The sequence below is a fragment of the Crinia signifera genome, chromosome 1, assembly GCF_055691185.1.
Source record: "Crinia signifera chromosome 1, ASM5569118v1, whole genome shotgun sequence".
Classification (NCBI taxonomy): Eukaryota; Metazoa; Chordata; class Amphibia; order Anura; family Myobatrachidae; genus Crinia; species Crinia signifera.
Genome location: NC_139217.1, coordinates 270,670,292 through 270,684,897, shown reverse-complemented (window position 1 = coordinate 270,684,897; position 14,606 = coordinate 270,670,292). Strand labels below are relative to the sequence as shown.

The 14,606-nt window shown below is 39.8% G+C and overlaps 1 protein-coding gene across 1 annotated transcript in view; it reads right to left on the bottom strand.

Moving 5' to 3' along the window:
* The window catches only part of PLPPR1 (phospholipid phosphatase related 1), a 173,004-nt gene that overhangs the window by 50,512 nt on the left and 107,886 nt on the right, over positions 1-14,606 (bottom strand). Inside the window, exons 3-4 of the mRNA XM_083183883.1 lie at positions 4,584-4,772; positions 109-241 (exon numbers count right to left, since the gene is read on the bottom strand). Of these exons, the coding sequence (XP_083040009.1) occupies positions 109-241; positions 4,584-4,772 (322 nt within the window). The remainder of the gene's footprint in view (positions 1-108; positions 242-4,583; positions 4,773-14,606) is intronic.

The following is a 14,606-nucleotide window of genomic DNA, read 5'->3' as shown; positions in this document are numbered from 1 at the left end:
AAATAATAAACTGTTAAAACTATTTCTGTATACTGATTGGGAATTTTGTATAGATGTTTAGTTTCTGGTTCACTAATCCTTCACAAAAACCTAGCAACTGAATCTTACCTATAAATCGTATCGTTCGTCTGATTAATGGGTTCAAGTAACAGCACTCTCCTGTCAAAATCATTTTCTCTTGACTTATCAGGTTTTCTCTTGTCGACTTTATGAAATAAGTTGCTACCTCACCAATAAATATCTAAAACAAATAAAAAGGAGATTAGGTTTGCAAGTTTAATCAGAGTTAATCATTATAAGCTGTTATAAATGCAATGCTCTTATTTAGAATGAACATAACTACAATAAATATAATTCCACACAAAGTTATTTCCGGCTTATTACATGTGTTTATTCTTCATTGCTGGAAATGGATCATAAGATACAATTAAACAACTACACAAATGAGAATGTATTCCTTGGAGAAACAAAAAGTAATTGCACAAGAACATCTCTAAGCCAAAACACATAATAAATTGAACAGAAGGGTAATACACTTAAGAAGGTCTAGCCATAGTAGAGCAGAACCATTGCTTATTTGCTGCATACAGTATTATAGCACCAATCCCACATAGAAATTATAAAAAAATGGCAGTTAATTGTATTTGTACAAACCATTATCTCTCAAAATATCTCTTGAAGGATAGGTTAAAGGTGGTCATACATCTACAGATCGATTGTCAGATTGGTCTGGTTGGAACAAAATCATGGTAATGGATGAGAGCAAATGACAGTTGATCATTTGCTTTGAATTGCTGGAAAACTGCCAAAAACTGTCATTGAGATATTACCAGGTTTTTGTTCCAATCAGCCCAATCTGACAATCGATCTTTAGATGTATGGCCACCTTAAGGCTAGCTGCCAGACCGGTGTGGATGGAAAGATCTGCAGTGTCTAGGTAGCCAATCAATAGGTCAACATTGACAAAATGACAACATGTAAAAGGTTGACATTGACAACAGTTTGACACCAGCAAAAAGTCAGCATGAAAAAGGTATACACATGAAAAGGTAGACAGTGTAGCGCATACCCTTGTATGGCTAACAGGCTTGGGGCATTGTACCTCGCTGCTCTCTGCACAATTTCCCATTCCCAGTCAAGTCTGCGTGAATGTTAAAACAAAAAAAAGTGTCGCCATTTTCATGTGTTGACCTTTATCGTGTCAACCTTTTGATTGTGTCAACCTTTTGTCATCTTTGACCTTTTTCTTAGTGCCATTTTGTCCATATAATCCTTTTGCAAGTTGCCCTTTTGGTGTCAACCTATTAACTGTCTACTAAACACTGCAGACCTATCTACCAGATACCCTGCCAGACACAGTTACTCTGCTGTATAAGCACAAGCTCTCAGTTTCGCTACATGTACATAGCAGAGCAGAAAGAATAACAATGTCACAGTGAATATAGAGCTCAGAGAGTTGTTCCAAAGCATCTCTGTTCAGTATATAATGCGCCCTGCTAGAGTGGTGGCATTTGTAATTACATAACATTGCTAAAAATCTGTAGACTTATACCCGTTTTACCCTGCCCCAACTGAGTTGTGCCACAGTGTAAAGGGTCCCTGAAAAAACCACGGGTTGACTGACCTGGTAATCCAACTCAGTTAGTGGGCATGACTGAACCTGGGTAATGGGGCCTTGTTAACAGGTGACCTGGGTTATTCAGCTCTGGTACCATTCTTTATAAGCCAATAAAGAGCCAACTCACTGGCGCTTAGCAATGATGTAATCTCCAAATGCAGTTAGAGGGAAGGCCCAGATATAACCCAGGTCCAGCCTGAGGTGTTATCAGGGGTTTCAAGCTGCTGTGACATGGCTTGACCTGGGCTGGACATGGGTTGGCAGTGTAAAAGGGGTATTATAAAGCATCAATCGCGGCCTGAACAAAAATAAAACAAGAAAAATAGTAAATAGCCAAGGAGTTCTTACAGCAATGGCATAGTGAGTTGTGCTAAAAAAAATACACACCTCATTCTTTCATTGATTGTCTACCTAACAAAATTCAATTAAAAATAAATAAGCACTGACTCCTTAACAATTTTCTGGTAGCGGTAAATAAGTAAAAAGAATCAATGTTGTTTGAGGTTATTTAGGTTCAAATATCTATGTCCCTGAGTAGAGATTAACAATGCTTGGCATCGCTACATCACAATTTGCACTCCAAACTGGCATAAAATGCGTAAAAGTTGAAGCCTGGCAAGCAAGCTAAGAGTCTTGCTCAGAAATGGTTGGATGAGATAATCCGAACGTGTAACTATTCACAAACATTATGTTGGCTTTGCAAGCCTGAAGGATTAATCATACTTGCCTACATCAGTGAGCTCTACACCATGTGATTTGGAAGAGAGTTCTGTGAACTCAAGTCAGATTAAAATTAATGTCATGACTCGTATCATCAAACCCTTTTCACGGTAACATAATGGACTCAGGGTGAAATTTAATAGGATGAAAGATACAGAAAGTGGGAGATTTGGTAAGATATACCCACTTTAAATAATTACCGCTTTCAAAAAAATGGAGATTTCTTACCAAATCTCTCACTTTCTGAATCTGTCATCCTATTACATTTCACCCTTATTCTTTCCACCATGTTCTTCATAGGGGAAAATTCAAATCTGCTGCATGCCCCCTGCTGGCTGTCTATCTGACCTATTCAATTGTTGCTCTGATCAGATGCCTATTAGCATTTTATGTACTGGCAGCTTTGGGTTTAGCCATGCAAAGACATCAAAGACCTTGTTGTTATTTTACAAATAAAGTAGCAGCAGTCTTTTTTCTTTGAAATGGTCAAAATTACAATTTTCAACTTTTTTCAAAAAAGCTGATAGATCACCATCCACATACAGTATTATTGCTTTTGCTGAAACTCTCCTTTTTGGTTTGAGTAAATGGAAGAAATTCTCTGCTACAATAATCATTTCTATAACTGTGACATGATAAAGGATCATGCCCTGTGGCTAACACAGCCTTGTTGATTAAAGTTAGTGACTTGAAATGTCATATTTTCAAACTGGCTTTCAAGAAAACCATACAGTCATTTTTCAGTATATATTTCAGGATTAGTTGTATGTCTTTTTAAATGTTTACTATGGTTTATAGTCTGCTGGATCACCATTTTACACATAACAGAAAATCATATTTGGGGGATATTTATGAAAGCTCCGAGAAGATAAACTCATGAGAGATAAAGTACTAATCAATCAGATCCTCTCATTTGTCAAACACAGCTTGTAAATTGTAAGGTAAGTGCTGTATTTTATCATGCACAACTGTATCACCCTCAGAGCTTTGAGAGTGATACAAGACAAGACAAGAAAGACATTCACAAGAAAAGAAAAGCCGCTAACATTTAATTGACTTAGTTTTAATCAGGGGCATAGATATCCATAGGCCCCATCGCAAAAGTTTGTAGGGGCCTTTATGTACCGACTGATAGTGATAAATGTAAAGAGCACATATAACTTACACTAGAAAGGTGGGGCCCCCTCAGCTCTGGTGCCCAGAGCAGCTGCACCCCTTGCACCTATGGGTTTTATTAAGATTTATTAAGCTCGGTGAAGTGATAAACTGTTTGTTTTTTATCACCAGCCAATCAGCTCCTACCTGTGAAGTTACATGCTTGGTTTGAAAAATGACAGGTAGGAACTGATTGGCCGGTGATAAAAACCAGACACTTTATCACTTCACCGAGCTTAATAAATCTACCCCTATCTCCACTGAATGAAAGGAATAAATATAAGTTCAGACTAGTGATGGCAGCCTGAAATTGCCTTTTTTTTATCAAATACAGAACCCGTGTAACAATATTTCACAATACGCCATTTGATTATAAATGCAGTTATGTGTGACTTACATTCTGCCACCTTGAAACACTAATAGTTCGGTACTTATGTAATATCTGGGCTCCCGTTTTTCTTATGAGACCGCGTCCGCTCGCCACGCTTCGGGTACGGTGGCTCGCTGCGCTCACCACACTATATAAAATCAACTCCATGCGTAGTTGGATAGTAGGGGTATTAAAAAATGGGGTGCATTTAACATGGGAGCCCAGATAATACATAAGTACAAATAGTTCTAATTAACACATTAATACCAAACTGATTGAATATAAGCTTAGTTCCTTTTGAGACCAGACAATAAATTTATAAATGTTCCTCTAATCATATAGAGCTGCTGAGCACTGATTAGTAGCTTGCAAACGAAAAAGTAGATATCAAATTATATGTTGGTTTTAATATAAATATATATATATATATATATATATATATATATATATATATATATATATAGAGAGAGAGAGAGAGAGAGAGAGAGAGAGAGAGAGAGAGAGAGAGAGAGAGAGTAGAGACAAACATGAAATGTAATACATGAAATTGAATACAAAATGTGTCTGCATGATTTGTATCCATGGATTGTATAATGAGGGTTGAACATATACAGGTTAATTTAGTACATTTTACATTTTTAATTTTAGTTATAGGATCAGTTGTGTCAACTAAATGCTTCATGTAAATAATTAAGAATGCTTAGCATCCATAGGACTTACAATAGCTGTTGGTGTTGCTGCCAGCACGCAGTACAGTACCAGAGGGGAAATGAAACTTTCATCCTCAGTCCCTGGATAAGGCTTCATTAGATTTCCATCTTGGCAGAAGAAGCCTTGAAGGTGCACTTGAAAGGTATCCGTGCATTCAAAGTAGTACGCAAGCAGAACAGTGCCGGCCATAATGACGAGCTGAAAGTAAAGCATGGTACATTTAAATACATATACAAAAGTGCCTTCCTTTCAGAGCAGCTCCCATGAACCAATATTGTCCCCATCACCCAAGCAATAACTGAAGCTGTAATGTTGCTCTGTTTGCATTTGCCATGCAATGTCTGCAACATAAGCCCTGTGGCAAGTTGTCCTCATGAATGTGTCTGATCGAAGTAAGGCCACTGCCAGTTCACAGAGGGGTATGTGCCTTAAGCGAATGGTGTATCAAAAGGCATATTGTGTCATTGATGATAGCTCAATCAATGCAGTCAGGACAAAATGTGAATTAGCCATTGAATAATTAAACACTATATAATAAAAAAGCTGAGAGTGACTTACTGGGCCAAATGTAATAGTGTGTGAGAATCAGAAAGTGAGATTTTTGTGAGAATTTTCCCATTTTTTTAAAGCGGCAATCATTTACATGGCAAAAATCAACCTTGTTTTTAGTGTAAATGGTTGCCATTTAAAAAAAATGGGAAAACTCTCACAAAATCTCTCACTTTATGATTCTCACACCCTATTACATTTGGCCCATTAGGTTTTGAAATATAGATGAAGCTGACTGATAAAGCAGACTGCAGAAAGCTAAAAGCAGAGGTTAAAGTGAGCCGGAACGGGGCGGAACGTGTACCGTCAGTTCCATTTTGGAGGCGGAACGGTTCCGCATCCGTCTGCTCAGTGCCGGCCCTACCATTAAGGTGCCGCAGTGATCAGGGCATGCCAACGGCAGCAATGCAGGACACGGACAGCGCCATTACATTTAAAATTTGGTACTGTTCGTAAGCCACTCAGAGCTTGCCAGCCACATAGGCAGCGGCAGCTCCGGATTGGCTGGTGAGCTTCCTTCATACATTTTAAATGGCCGGTCTGATCGTGAGAACCGAGGAGCAGGAGAGCAGCCTTGGCCAAGCAGAGCAACGTCTGACGGGGACAGAAGAGCAGCGGCCTCCATCTCCTGTGGCACAGGAGACCAGTGAACATGGAGCAGGAGAGCAGGAGCAGTAGCGGAGCAGGAAAGCAGACCAGTGGAGGCCAATGAGCAGGAAAGCACGGAGGCCGTGAAACGGGAGACACGCTGAACATAGTAAGAACAAGACCCACCTTCTCCCCACCCTCTTCACTTCCACCTGTCACCTCACCCCCGTAACCCCACCCCCTCTAACCCACCACCACCTCACCCCCTCTCACCGCCATCACCTCGCACACCCACCCCATCATCCCCTCTCATTCCTGTCAAATCACCCCCTCTTGCTCCTTGTCAGCTCACTTCCCAACAGCTCGCCCCCTCTCACCTCACCCCCTTTCGCACCCATTTCCTCCAGCCCTCTGGCCCCTCCATCATCTCACCCCCTCCTTGCCTCTTGTCTCCTCACTCTCTCCAGCATTGAACATGTAACCCCTGTCAAAAAGCATTAAACCCTTGGCACTGTTCATGTAACCCTTGGCACTGTGCATGTGAGCCCTGGCCCTGTGCATTTACTCCTGGCCCTATGCATGTAACCCCTGGCACTGTACATGTAACCCCTGGCAATGTACATGTAAACCCTGACATCGAGCAAGAAAACCCTAGCAATGTAGGTATGCAACACTTTTGTGGAATAATATGTAATGGGCATTACCGTGTTTGGCATATTGTGTAATGGACAATACAGTGTGTGGAATAATGTGTAATGGGCATTAAGGTGTGCATAATCCTGTCCCACAAAGCCATGCCCTAAATTTTGTCTGCATGCCTTTGGCACGCACTGTTCAGTTTTTTTTTTGAGGTGTTGGGTTGTTTTGCACTATGGGGCATAATTTGAATTAGGGGTGGTATTATGTGGCCTGCATTATTCTTTTCATGAGTGTTTGGGATAGGCCAGAAATTTAAAACTTGAAGGGGAGTGCTGAACACCAAAGCACCACCCTGGCTGTGACATATGGTGGAGCGGAGGAAGTGAGTTCCACCACCTCTCCAGAACCCCTTTAAGTACTGGCTATAAGTAATTATTGTCAATACAAAAGTTTCATAGCGTAGCGATTGGTATGACAATATTTGATGAAACAGGTGAGCTAACAGTTGCAATACTATATGCTGTACTTATGCACAGCCGACTAGGATTTTCAGTAAACAAAAAAAAAAATTGTGTGTAAAAAAATTTATTTTCAGAGTTTGCAGTGAAGAGTAGGTTTGCTTAATAAAAGGTGAATACTGCCATGTTTTGTTACGATCCAAAGAGAAAATATAATTAGAAAGTACAACGCGAGAACTACAGACCCCCACATCTGGTGCAGTGTGTGCTAAACAATCCTTCTTAATATAGTAGCTATCTGATGGTTATACAAGAGCTTTTTACATTAACAATGAACTTAAATAAATGTATATATTTGTTACATCCATTCTGTACTATAGCACTTTCTGTCTAGTTGGAGTACATATTCAGTTTATTAAGAGTAGCATCACAATATAATAGCTATAGATAGATAGATAGATAGATAGATAGATAGATAGATAGATAGATAGATAGATAGATAGATAGATAGATAGATAGATAGATAGATAGATAGATAGATAGATAGATAGATTGCATGTTTTCACCACACTACCAATTTGGATTTATACTCATTATGTATTATTAATCCCTACATGGCCACAGTTGGTTTGCAATCAATTGGCAAAGATCTCTTGTACAATTTAAAGTACAACTGCTATTTTATAACAACTTTAAAATCACTTTATCAAATATACATTACTTGATACATTGGGGAAAATTTACTAAGATGGGAGTTGTAGTTCGTATAGAATGTTGCTATGGGCAACCAATATGAATCTACATCTTATTTATTTAGTGCCTTTTAGAAGATAATAGATAGTATCTGATTGGTTGCCCATAACAACATCCCATATCAAATACAAATCTCATCTTGGTAAATTTCCCCCATTACATTTTGTCCAAAACAATCCACTAATACTATAGATATGCATGCAAGCACAGAGGTGGAGATCGGGAAGGTTCCCCTGAGTGAATGCACATCTAAGATTTAAAATTAAATTGAGACTCCTTTTTCATTAACATTTTGCAGTCCAAATTTTTATTTGCAATTCAAACGGTCTGGTTTAAATGTTTAAATGAATGATATATATTTTTTTATAAAAAAATGGTCTACATTGAATGTTGAACGATGTTAATGTTCTTATATTAAAGTGGCTGGATCTGCTAATAGCGCTAGGGCTGTTGGGTCTGACTAGACGTTGGACTTGAAAGAGTTAAGTACAATCAAGTGCACTAACTTTAATCCCTGTAAAGTAAACTAAAAATTAACTCCACACATACATGATGAAATATTATTGATAAATTGAAAATTATGACACTAGTACCCACTAATAAAAATGGCTACAATGATAATGAAATTGGATAAATGAAACATAAAAGAGATAACAAAAGTAACTGGCAAGGTCATCATTTTGTTAGCATATCATAGAAATAAATGGAAATGAAAAAACACAAAACACGGTTATGTCAATCATCCTACAGTTTTAGTGGATACACAAGGTTCGATCTGCAATTTTGATTCGATTTCTACTATATAGTCTTGCCTGGCAAGATGTGGATGTCCAATAAACGTGAACGTGCATCGGGATCGAATCTGCATCGAATGTGGAAAAACCATTCGATGCCCATTCGATTTTGATTCGATTTAGCATAAATAGTGTACCCTGCATTACTAGAATGAAAATGTTCACCCAAAGGTGAAGATTACAGGAGCTTGTGGGGTGGGGTGTTTAGCCAGCTGCTCACAGTCTGGGGCGGTCAGTTCCCAAAAATAAATGTGGGAAAAAAAAGAGAGAGTGGTGGTGGAGCGCTAAACATACTGCAAATGCAGTTTAAAGATTAAGTGATGACAGATCAATTGGGTATCACATAAAAAAGAGATGTATTTTGTCTAACAAACAGTTAGCTATTAATAAATGCATAGAGTATACAGGTTAAGAATACATTAAAAATAATTATAAAAAATTCACTCAGTTTTGTGAAATATTTGTAGGACAATGGAAAATATTTATGAATCCTCAATATTGGTGTTCATGTGGAAACTGGTATTGTGGGTGTCCATGAACCTGACTGGATGCCTTGTACCTTGATTTGGTCGTGACAGGTGTAAGTGGATCCATATTCACAAAAAAAGGAAGGCCCCAAGAATATGCAGGTGGTGGTGTCCTGATTAGGTATTCAAGTTAGATTTGGATTGTGGATGATGAAATGGGGATCAAAAATGGGGATTTGGGCATGGGAGCTGGTCCAAGTGGGATGGCTATAAATAAGTCCAATGTCCAACAGAGAGTGTATGCTGAAGCATTTCGTCGTCCTCAGACAACTTTTTCAAAGGTGTGTGCCCTGCATTACTGTAGGTCCATATATATTTGGACTAAGATTTTAAAATACAAACTATCAGTTTTAATCTATCAGAGCGATAGCAGGAACCTTAGAAGTGGTCAAAACAAACAGTTTGATACAGTCTATGAAAAAAACATATTCACTGGTGAGCTCAATAACACAAAAAGGACTGGAAATCTCTGGAAGAAAAAAAGACCAGGACATTCATGAAAGACAATTGTTTTAGATGAATGCAGGTTCTTTTCTATGATAAAGCAAAAACCCTTTGCAACATCCAGCCAAGTTATGAAGACTATCTAGGAAATAGGCATATCATTATCCAAATTAACAATAAAAAGAAGGCATCACAAGAGAGAATACAGAAGCTTTACCAAAAGGTTCAAACCATTCATAAGCAAAAAGAATATGGAGGACACATTCCACTTTGCCAAATAAAAATCTAAAAAAAAAACAGCCCAGATCAGGAACAGCATTCGTTGGACATTGGAAACTATGATCAACCGGTACCAGAATGATGGGAAGTAAAAAGTATGGAGAAAACTAGGAATGGGTCATGATCCAAAGCACATTATCTGTATAGGGGCAGTGTGATGGCATGGGCATGCATGGATTCCAATGGCACTGGGTCACTAGAGCTTATTGATTAGGTGAAGACAGAAGCAAGTGGATTCATTCTGAAGAATATATATTATTATACCGTCTGCTCAGATTCAGCCAACGTCAGCAAAGTTGATTGGACAGATGGACTACGACAAACAAAGCACAGTGAAAGCAACCCAGGACTTTTTAAGGCAAATAAGTGGAATATTCTGCTATGGCTTATTCAATCACTTGATCTCAACTCAATCCAGCATACATTTCACTTGCTAAAGACAAAGCTTAAGGTAGAAAGACACATGGGCAAACACCAACTGGAGACATCTGCAGTAGTTTTATAGAGGGGGAGAGGATAGGGAGATTAGGAAAAGTCTGCACACTTCTAAATTTAGGCCTATTAATTCCAGGCCGTTTATCCGCTATATTATAGTACTTGAATTTGCTGAGGTGCTATCCGTGGCATCCAAAGGAGGAGAAGACAAAAAGCAGTTGCAAGGATTGGATGCACACTTTATTTTCTGTTATTTATGTAAATAGTATTTATTATTCTATGTTAAAATTTCACTTTCAATAAACTTCTTTATTAAAAATTCCCCTTTGTGTTACTTTATTTGTTGAAACGGAGGGGAGTGAATCACTAGAGTGAAATAAGAAATTAAAATCACATACAACATTTAACACACATTGTGCTAAAAAAAAGAAGAAAAAATGAAGATAGTGTAAATAGTATTAAAAAATCATCAGAGCTTGTCTACTGCTACTATGTATTTTCAGGTATATTCCTGAGAGACCTAGTGGGCTTTATACTGCAATTGATCTATTGCACCTTGTTAGTATGCAGCCCAGTGGCGTAGCTATAATCCTGCAGCCCCCGCGGTGGCAGGAAGGCGCTGAGAGGGTGTGGGCGCCAGGGGGGCTGCGGGACTATTGTTACTCACTGCCTTCTGCCGCCGGTGCTTCTGTCTGCACCGGGTCCCGGCTCTCCCGGCTACTGCTGCAGCGCTGCTAATACAAAAAAGTGACACTCAAAAAATGGCTGCCCCCATACTGCAGACAGTTTTTGAGGATGCTAGAGGAGTGGCCGAGCATTCAGGAAACACTCCAGACCACTCTGACATTTTCCTGTATGAAAGCAGGGATATGGGCAGGCAGCTGACATCCGGCTATGTCAGCTGTCCACCCCCTACACGTGCGTCATGGCTGCATTATCATACGTACGTACGCCCAGCATTTTCATGGGAACGCCCAGGATACTCATTTATGCACATGCGCCGGGCTGTACGGGCATCTTCATAGACTTGCATAGTTTCCTTAGGGCTCGCATAGGGGGGATTGAGGGGTGATGGAGGCCAGCAGGGAGCATTCGCATGTATGAGCCATTCGCCCAGTTCTCGGGCTGGATGCTGCCAGTCTAAGTCAGCCAACGGCCACCATCAAATGATTTCAGGCCCGCACACTACCCTGGGAATGGATGTTTATGCAAAACATCCATTAACAGTGCGGTCGGGATATTCACTGGGAGACGGGGGCCGGCATTTGCACACCCGGTGGGCGGCGTTAGGACGCTCACTAAGCAGCAGATTACTGCTGCTTAGCGAGCCAACCAGAATGACCACCATGATCTGTATAATACTGTATTGGGGTTTCCACAACTGGCAAAAAGTTATCTATGTAATAACACTGGTTACTGACTTATCTCGCCTGCATTATATTGTATATACTCTAGTGTTGTAACTAAAATAAGCTTAACATACTGCAGAACTGTCGTTTTTTGGTATGATACCACTAAAGCTATTTGGCCTTTAATGACAACTATAAAGTATGGCTATGTTCTAGTCCAATTCTATTCAATAGCATAACATGCCAATAAAATGTGAACGAGTGATAGAAGTTCAATTAAAGGTAAATGTATTTAGAGTGTGCAGTAAGATGCTTTTAACTGAATTAAAAGATGGCAATGCCAGCCAAGCTTTTTGGCATAAAGCTTGCAGTCATACATCTGGTTGTCATTCTGTATTATCCACTTCCAGGAAAAGTTTTGAGAATTTCATAAACCTTTGGCCCCAGTGCTCATCAAACATATCCAACATCAAAAAGTGCATAAAGATACAGAAAAAAATAAAAGTCTGCAGCAGAAAATGAACAGATTTACATTCTTGGGCTGGCTTCAACATGTAAGTATATTGCTAGCAGTTACACTGAGTGTGATTAATTAAAAGATAAAAAATGCACGCATGCAGTTCTAGGATAGTGAAGAATGTTCTGAATGAAGGTAAAAAAAGTAGTACTTAAATACTAAGCAAATAAATACACATTTCTAAACTTTTGCTATGAATTTGCAATATGATATGCCATATAGGTAAAGTTACTAAAGCTTATAAAAATTAAGAGATGTTACACATACCAACCAAACAGGTTCTTTCTATCTATCATTTATCTATGTCATCCTAGAAAATGCTAGAGATAATCCAATTGGTTGCTATGGACAATCTCACCTCATTTAATTTTTAGACGCTTTTAGCAAATATACCCATAAAGTGCTGACATCTAACATTGTTCACTGGATACAGCGCTGTGTTTAGACTGTACTCCGCTGTGCACTCTGGACCTTATTCTGGTCCACACGCAACACTGCAAAATTTGCAGCGTTGCGTGGGAATGCCCACAAAAATGCTGGGCGTTCATGTCAAAGATTGCTGTTTAAAATACTTACCAGGATTCATTTGGATTTTGACCAGTGAGATGCTGCTGGTGGGATTTTGTACCCACATGCATCTATAACAAGGGTAGGCAACTGGCGGACCGTGGTCCATCTCCAGCCCGTAAAGGACAGAAAAATTGCCATTACGTCGCTGATGCATCTGCTAGCCCCATTCCCCTCCTAAAGTCTCTTCTGGATTCAGCAGTCCCAGTAATGCATTGCACAGGTGCGTCGGTGACGTCACCGTGACCCCACGCAGCTGCACACTGCAAGGGCTGAGAAGCTCTGGCAGTCTGCCGGGAACATGAGCACCAGAAGCAGTAACACTGAACGGTGGCAGTGCAGAAAATACAGTGGCAATGGCAGTGGGCAGAATACAGCTGCGGCAGCAGTGGGCAGAAAACTGCTGTGTAAAATAATTGGCTTTTTTTTTTTTCTCGTAACATGGTTGCTGTGGAGGGGATGTGGATCCTGTTCATCCCAGCTGAATAGGATGGAGTTATGTGGCCCCCATGGGTGGAGGGTGGGAAGGGGGGAAGTGCTGAGGGGCACTGTCCCAGGGCATGGGGTTTTATGTAGCAGTTTGGTTTTTGTCACCAGAAGGTCAGGAAGCAGGGTGGATGGGGCACAGCATAGGTGGCCCTTATTGTTAGGTTAGAGGACATAATTGCTCTGATAATGTGAATTTTGGCTCATATTGTGGGACATAATATGAATTTTGGCTCATATTGTGGGACATAATATGAATTTTGGCTCATATTGTGGAGCATAATGTGAATTTTGGCTCATATTGTGGGGCATAATGTGAATTTTGGCTCAAACTGTGTGGCATAATGTGAAGTGTGTACAAGGGGCGTATTGTAGGAAATTATTTGCACTTTTGGAGATGCTGATAGATTACCGGTAAGAGTACAAAAGGTAGATCCGGGGCTACAAAAGTCCAGCCACCTCTGGTCTAAATTATTTTAGTGCTGAAACTTATACTTACATTTTAATTATAAGTTTCAGCACCAAAATAAAACCTTGTAATTAATTACATTACAGATATTTGATTTTGTGGACCTCGATGAAAATAATTAGAAATATCCGTACTCCATTAAAAATTACTTGCCTACCCCTGATCTAGAATGTCAAAATTATTGATGGAACACAGTTTACTGCAAGTGTGTGTAAGCTAAATTAAAAAAACATGCACCTGAAAATACTGTATGCAGCTGTACCTACAGGCCCAATTCAGACTTGATCGCTGATCTGCAAATTTGCAAAGGACCGCGAGAAGATGCCCCTTGCTAGATTGCAATGGATCACTATTCATGATAAACTCACAAATGATGGCACAATTCACGAACCAACAAATGATCTTTCAAGTCTGTACAAATGTGAGTAAGTTTGGCCCTTCCACAATTTTGCGACTGAGACAGGCTGAGAGTGGTCACTGCCAGCATTATTTCAACCACACCCAGAAAAAAGGCAGTTTTTCCCCAAGAAATGCTAGCTTCCTGTTAGTCAAAATGTGACTACTGTGTTCAAACTACCTAACGTTCAGGAATTGTGTCATTATTTGTGGCCGTGCATGAGCCATGCGGCTGACATACAGTACACAGGCAGTCATTAGATAATTTAGCAAATTGTGAAGTTGCTGCACTATATACAAGTTAGCTTAAACTTGTATATATAATTTGCATATATTTACTGTGTGTACACATTGGCATCTGCGGTGGCAATAGTGTACATCAAATGCTCCAATTACAAATCTTTAGGAGGGTAAGGGGGTGACAGGACCATAGGAAAACACGGGGGGGGGGGGGGTCAGGTTGTTCAGAAACCCCCCTCCTCTTGGCAAGTGCCTTAAATTATGACAACAATAGCTGGTGTATATATGATCAATAGAGCTGCCACCACATCAGAGTAAGGAACAAAGCAGAGCTGCGGCACATGCCCTGTGGGAGTAGCTTCTTCTACCAAGTTTGCTGTGTGTGTGTGTGTGTGTGTGTGTGTGGATCTGAGCACTCAAACATCACAATAGACCAGAGAGTAGCTGCCAGGAAGAAGAGACAGGAGCCTTACCATGGGATGGGAGAATGTGAGCTTAGAAAGTGCAGTACTGGTTCTATTATGTCTGTGTATTTATTTATT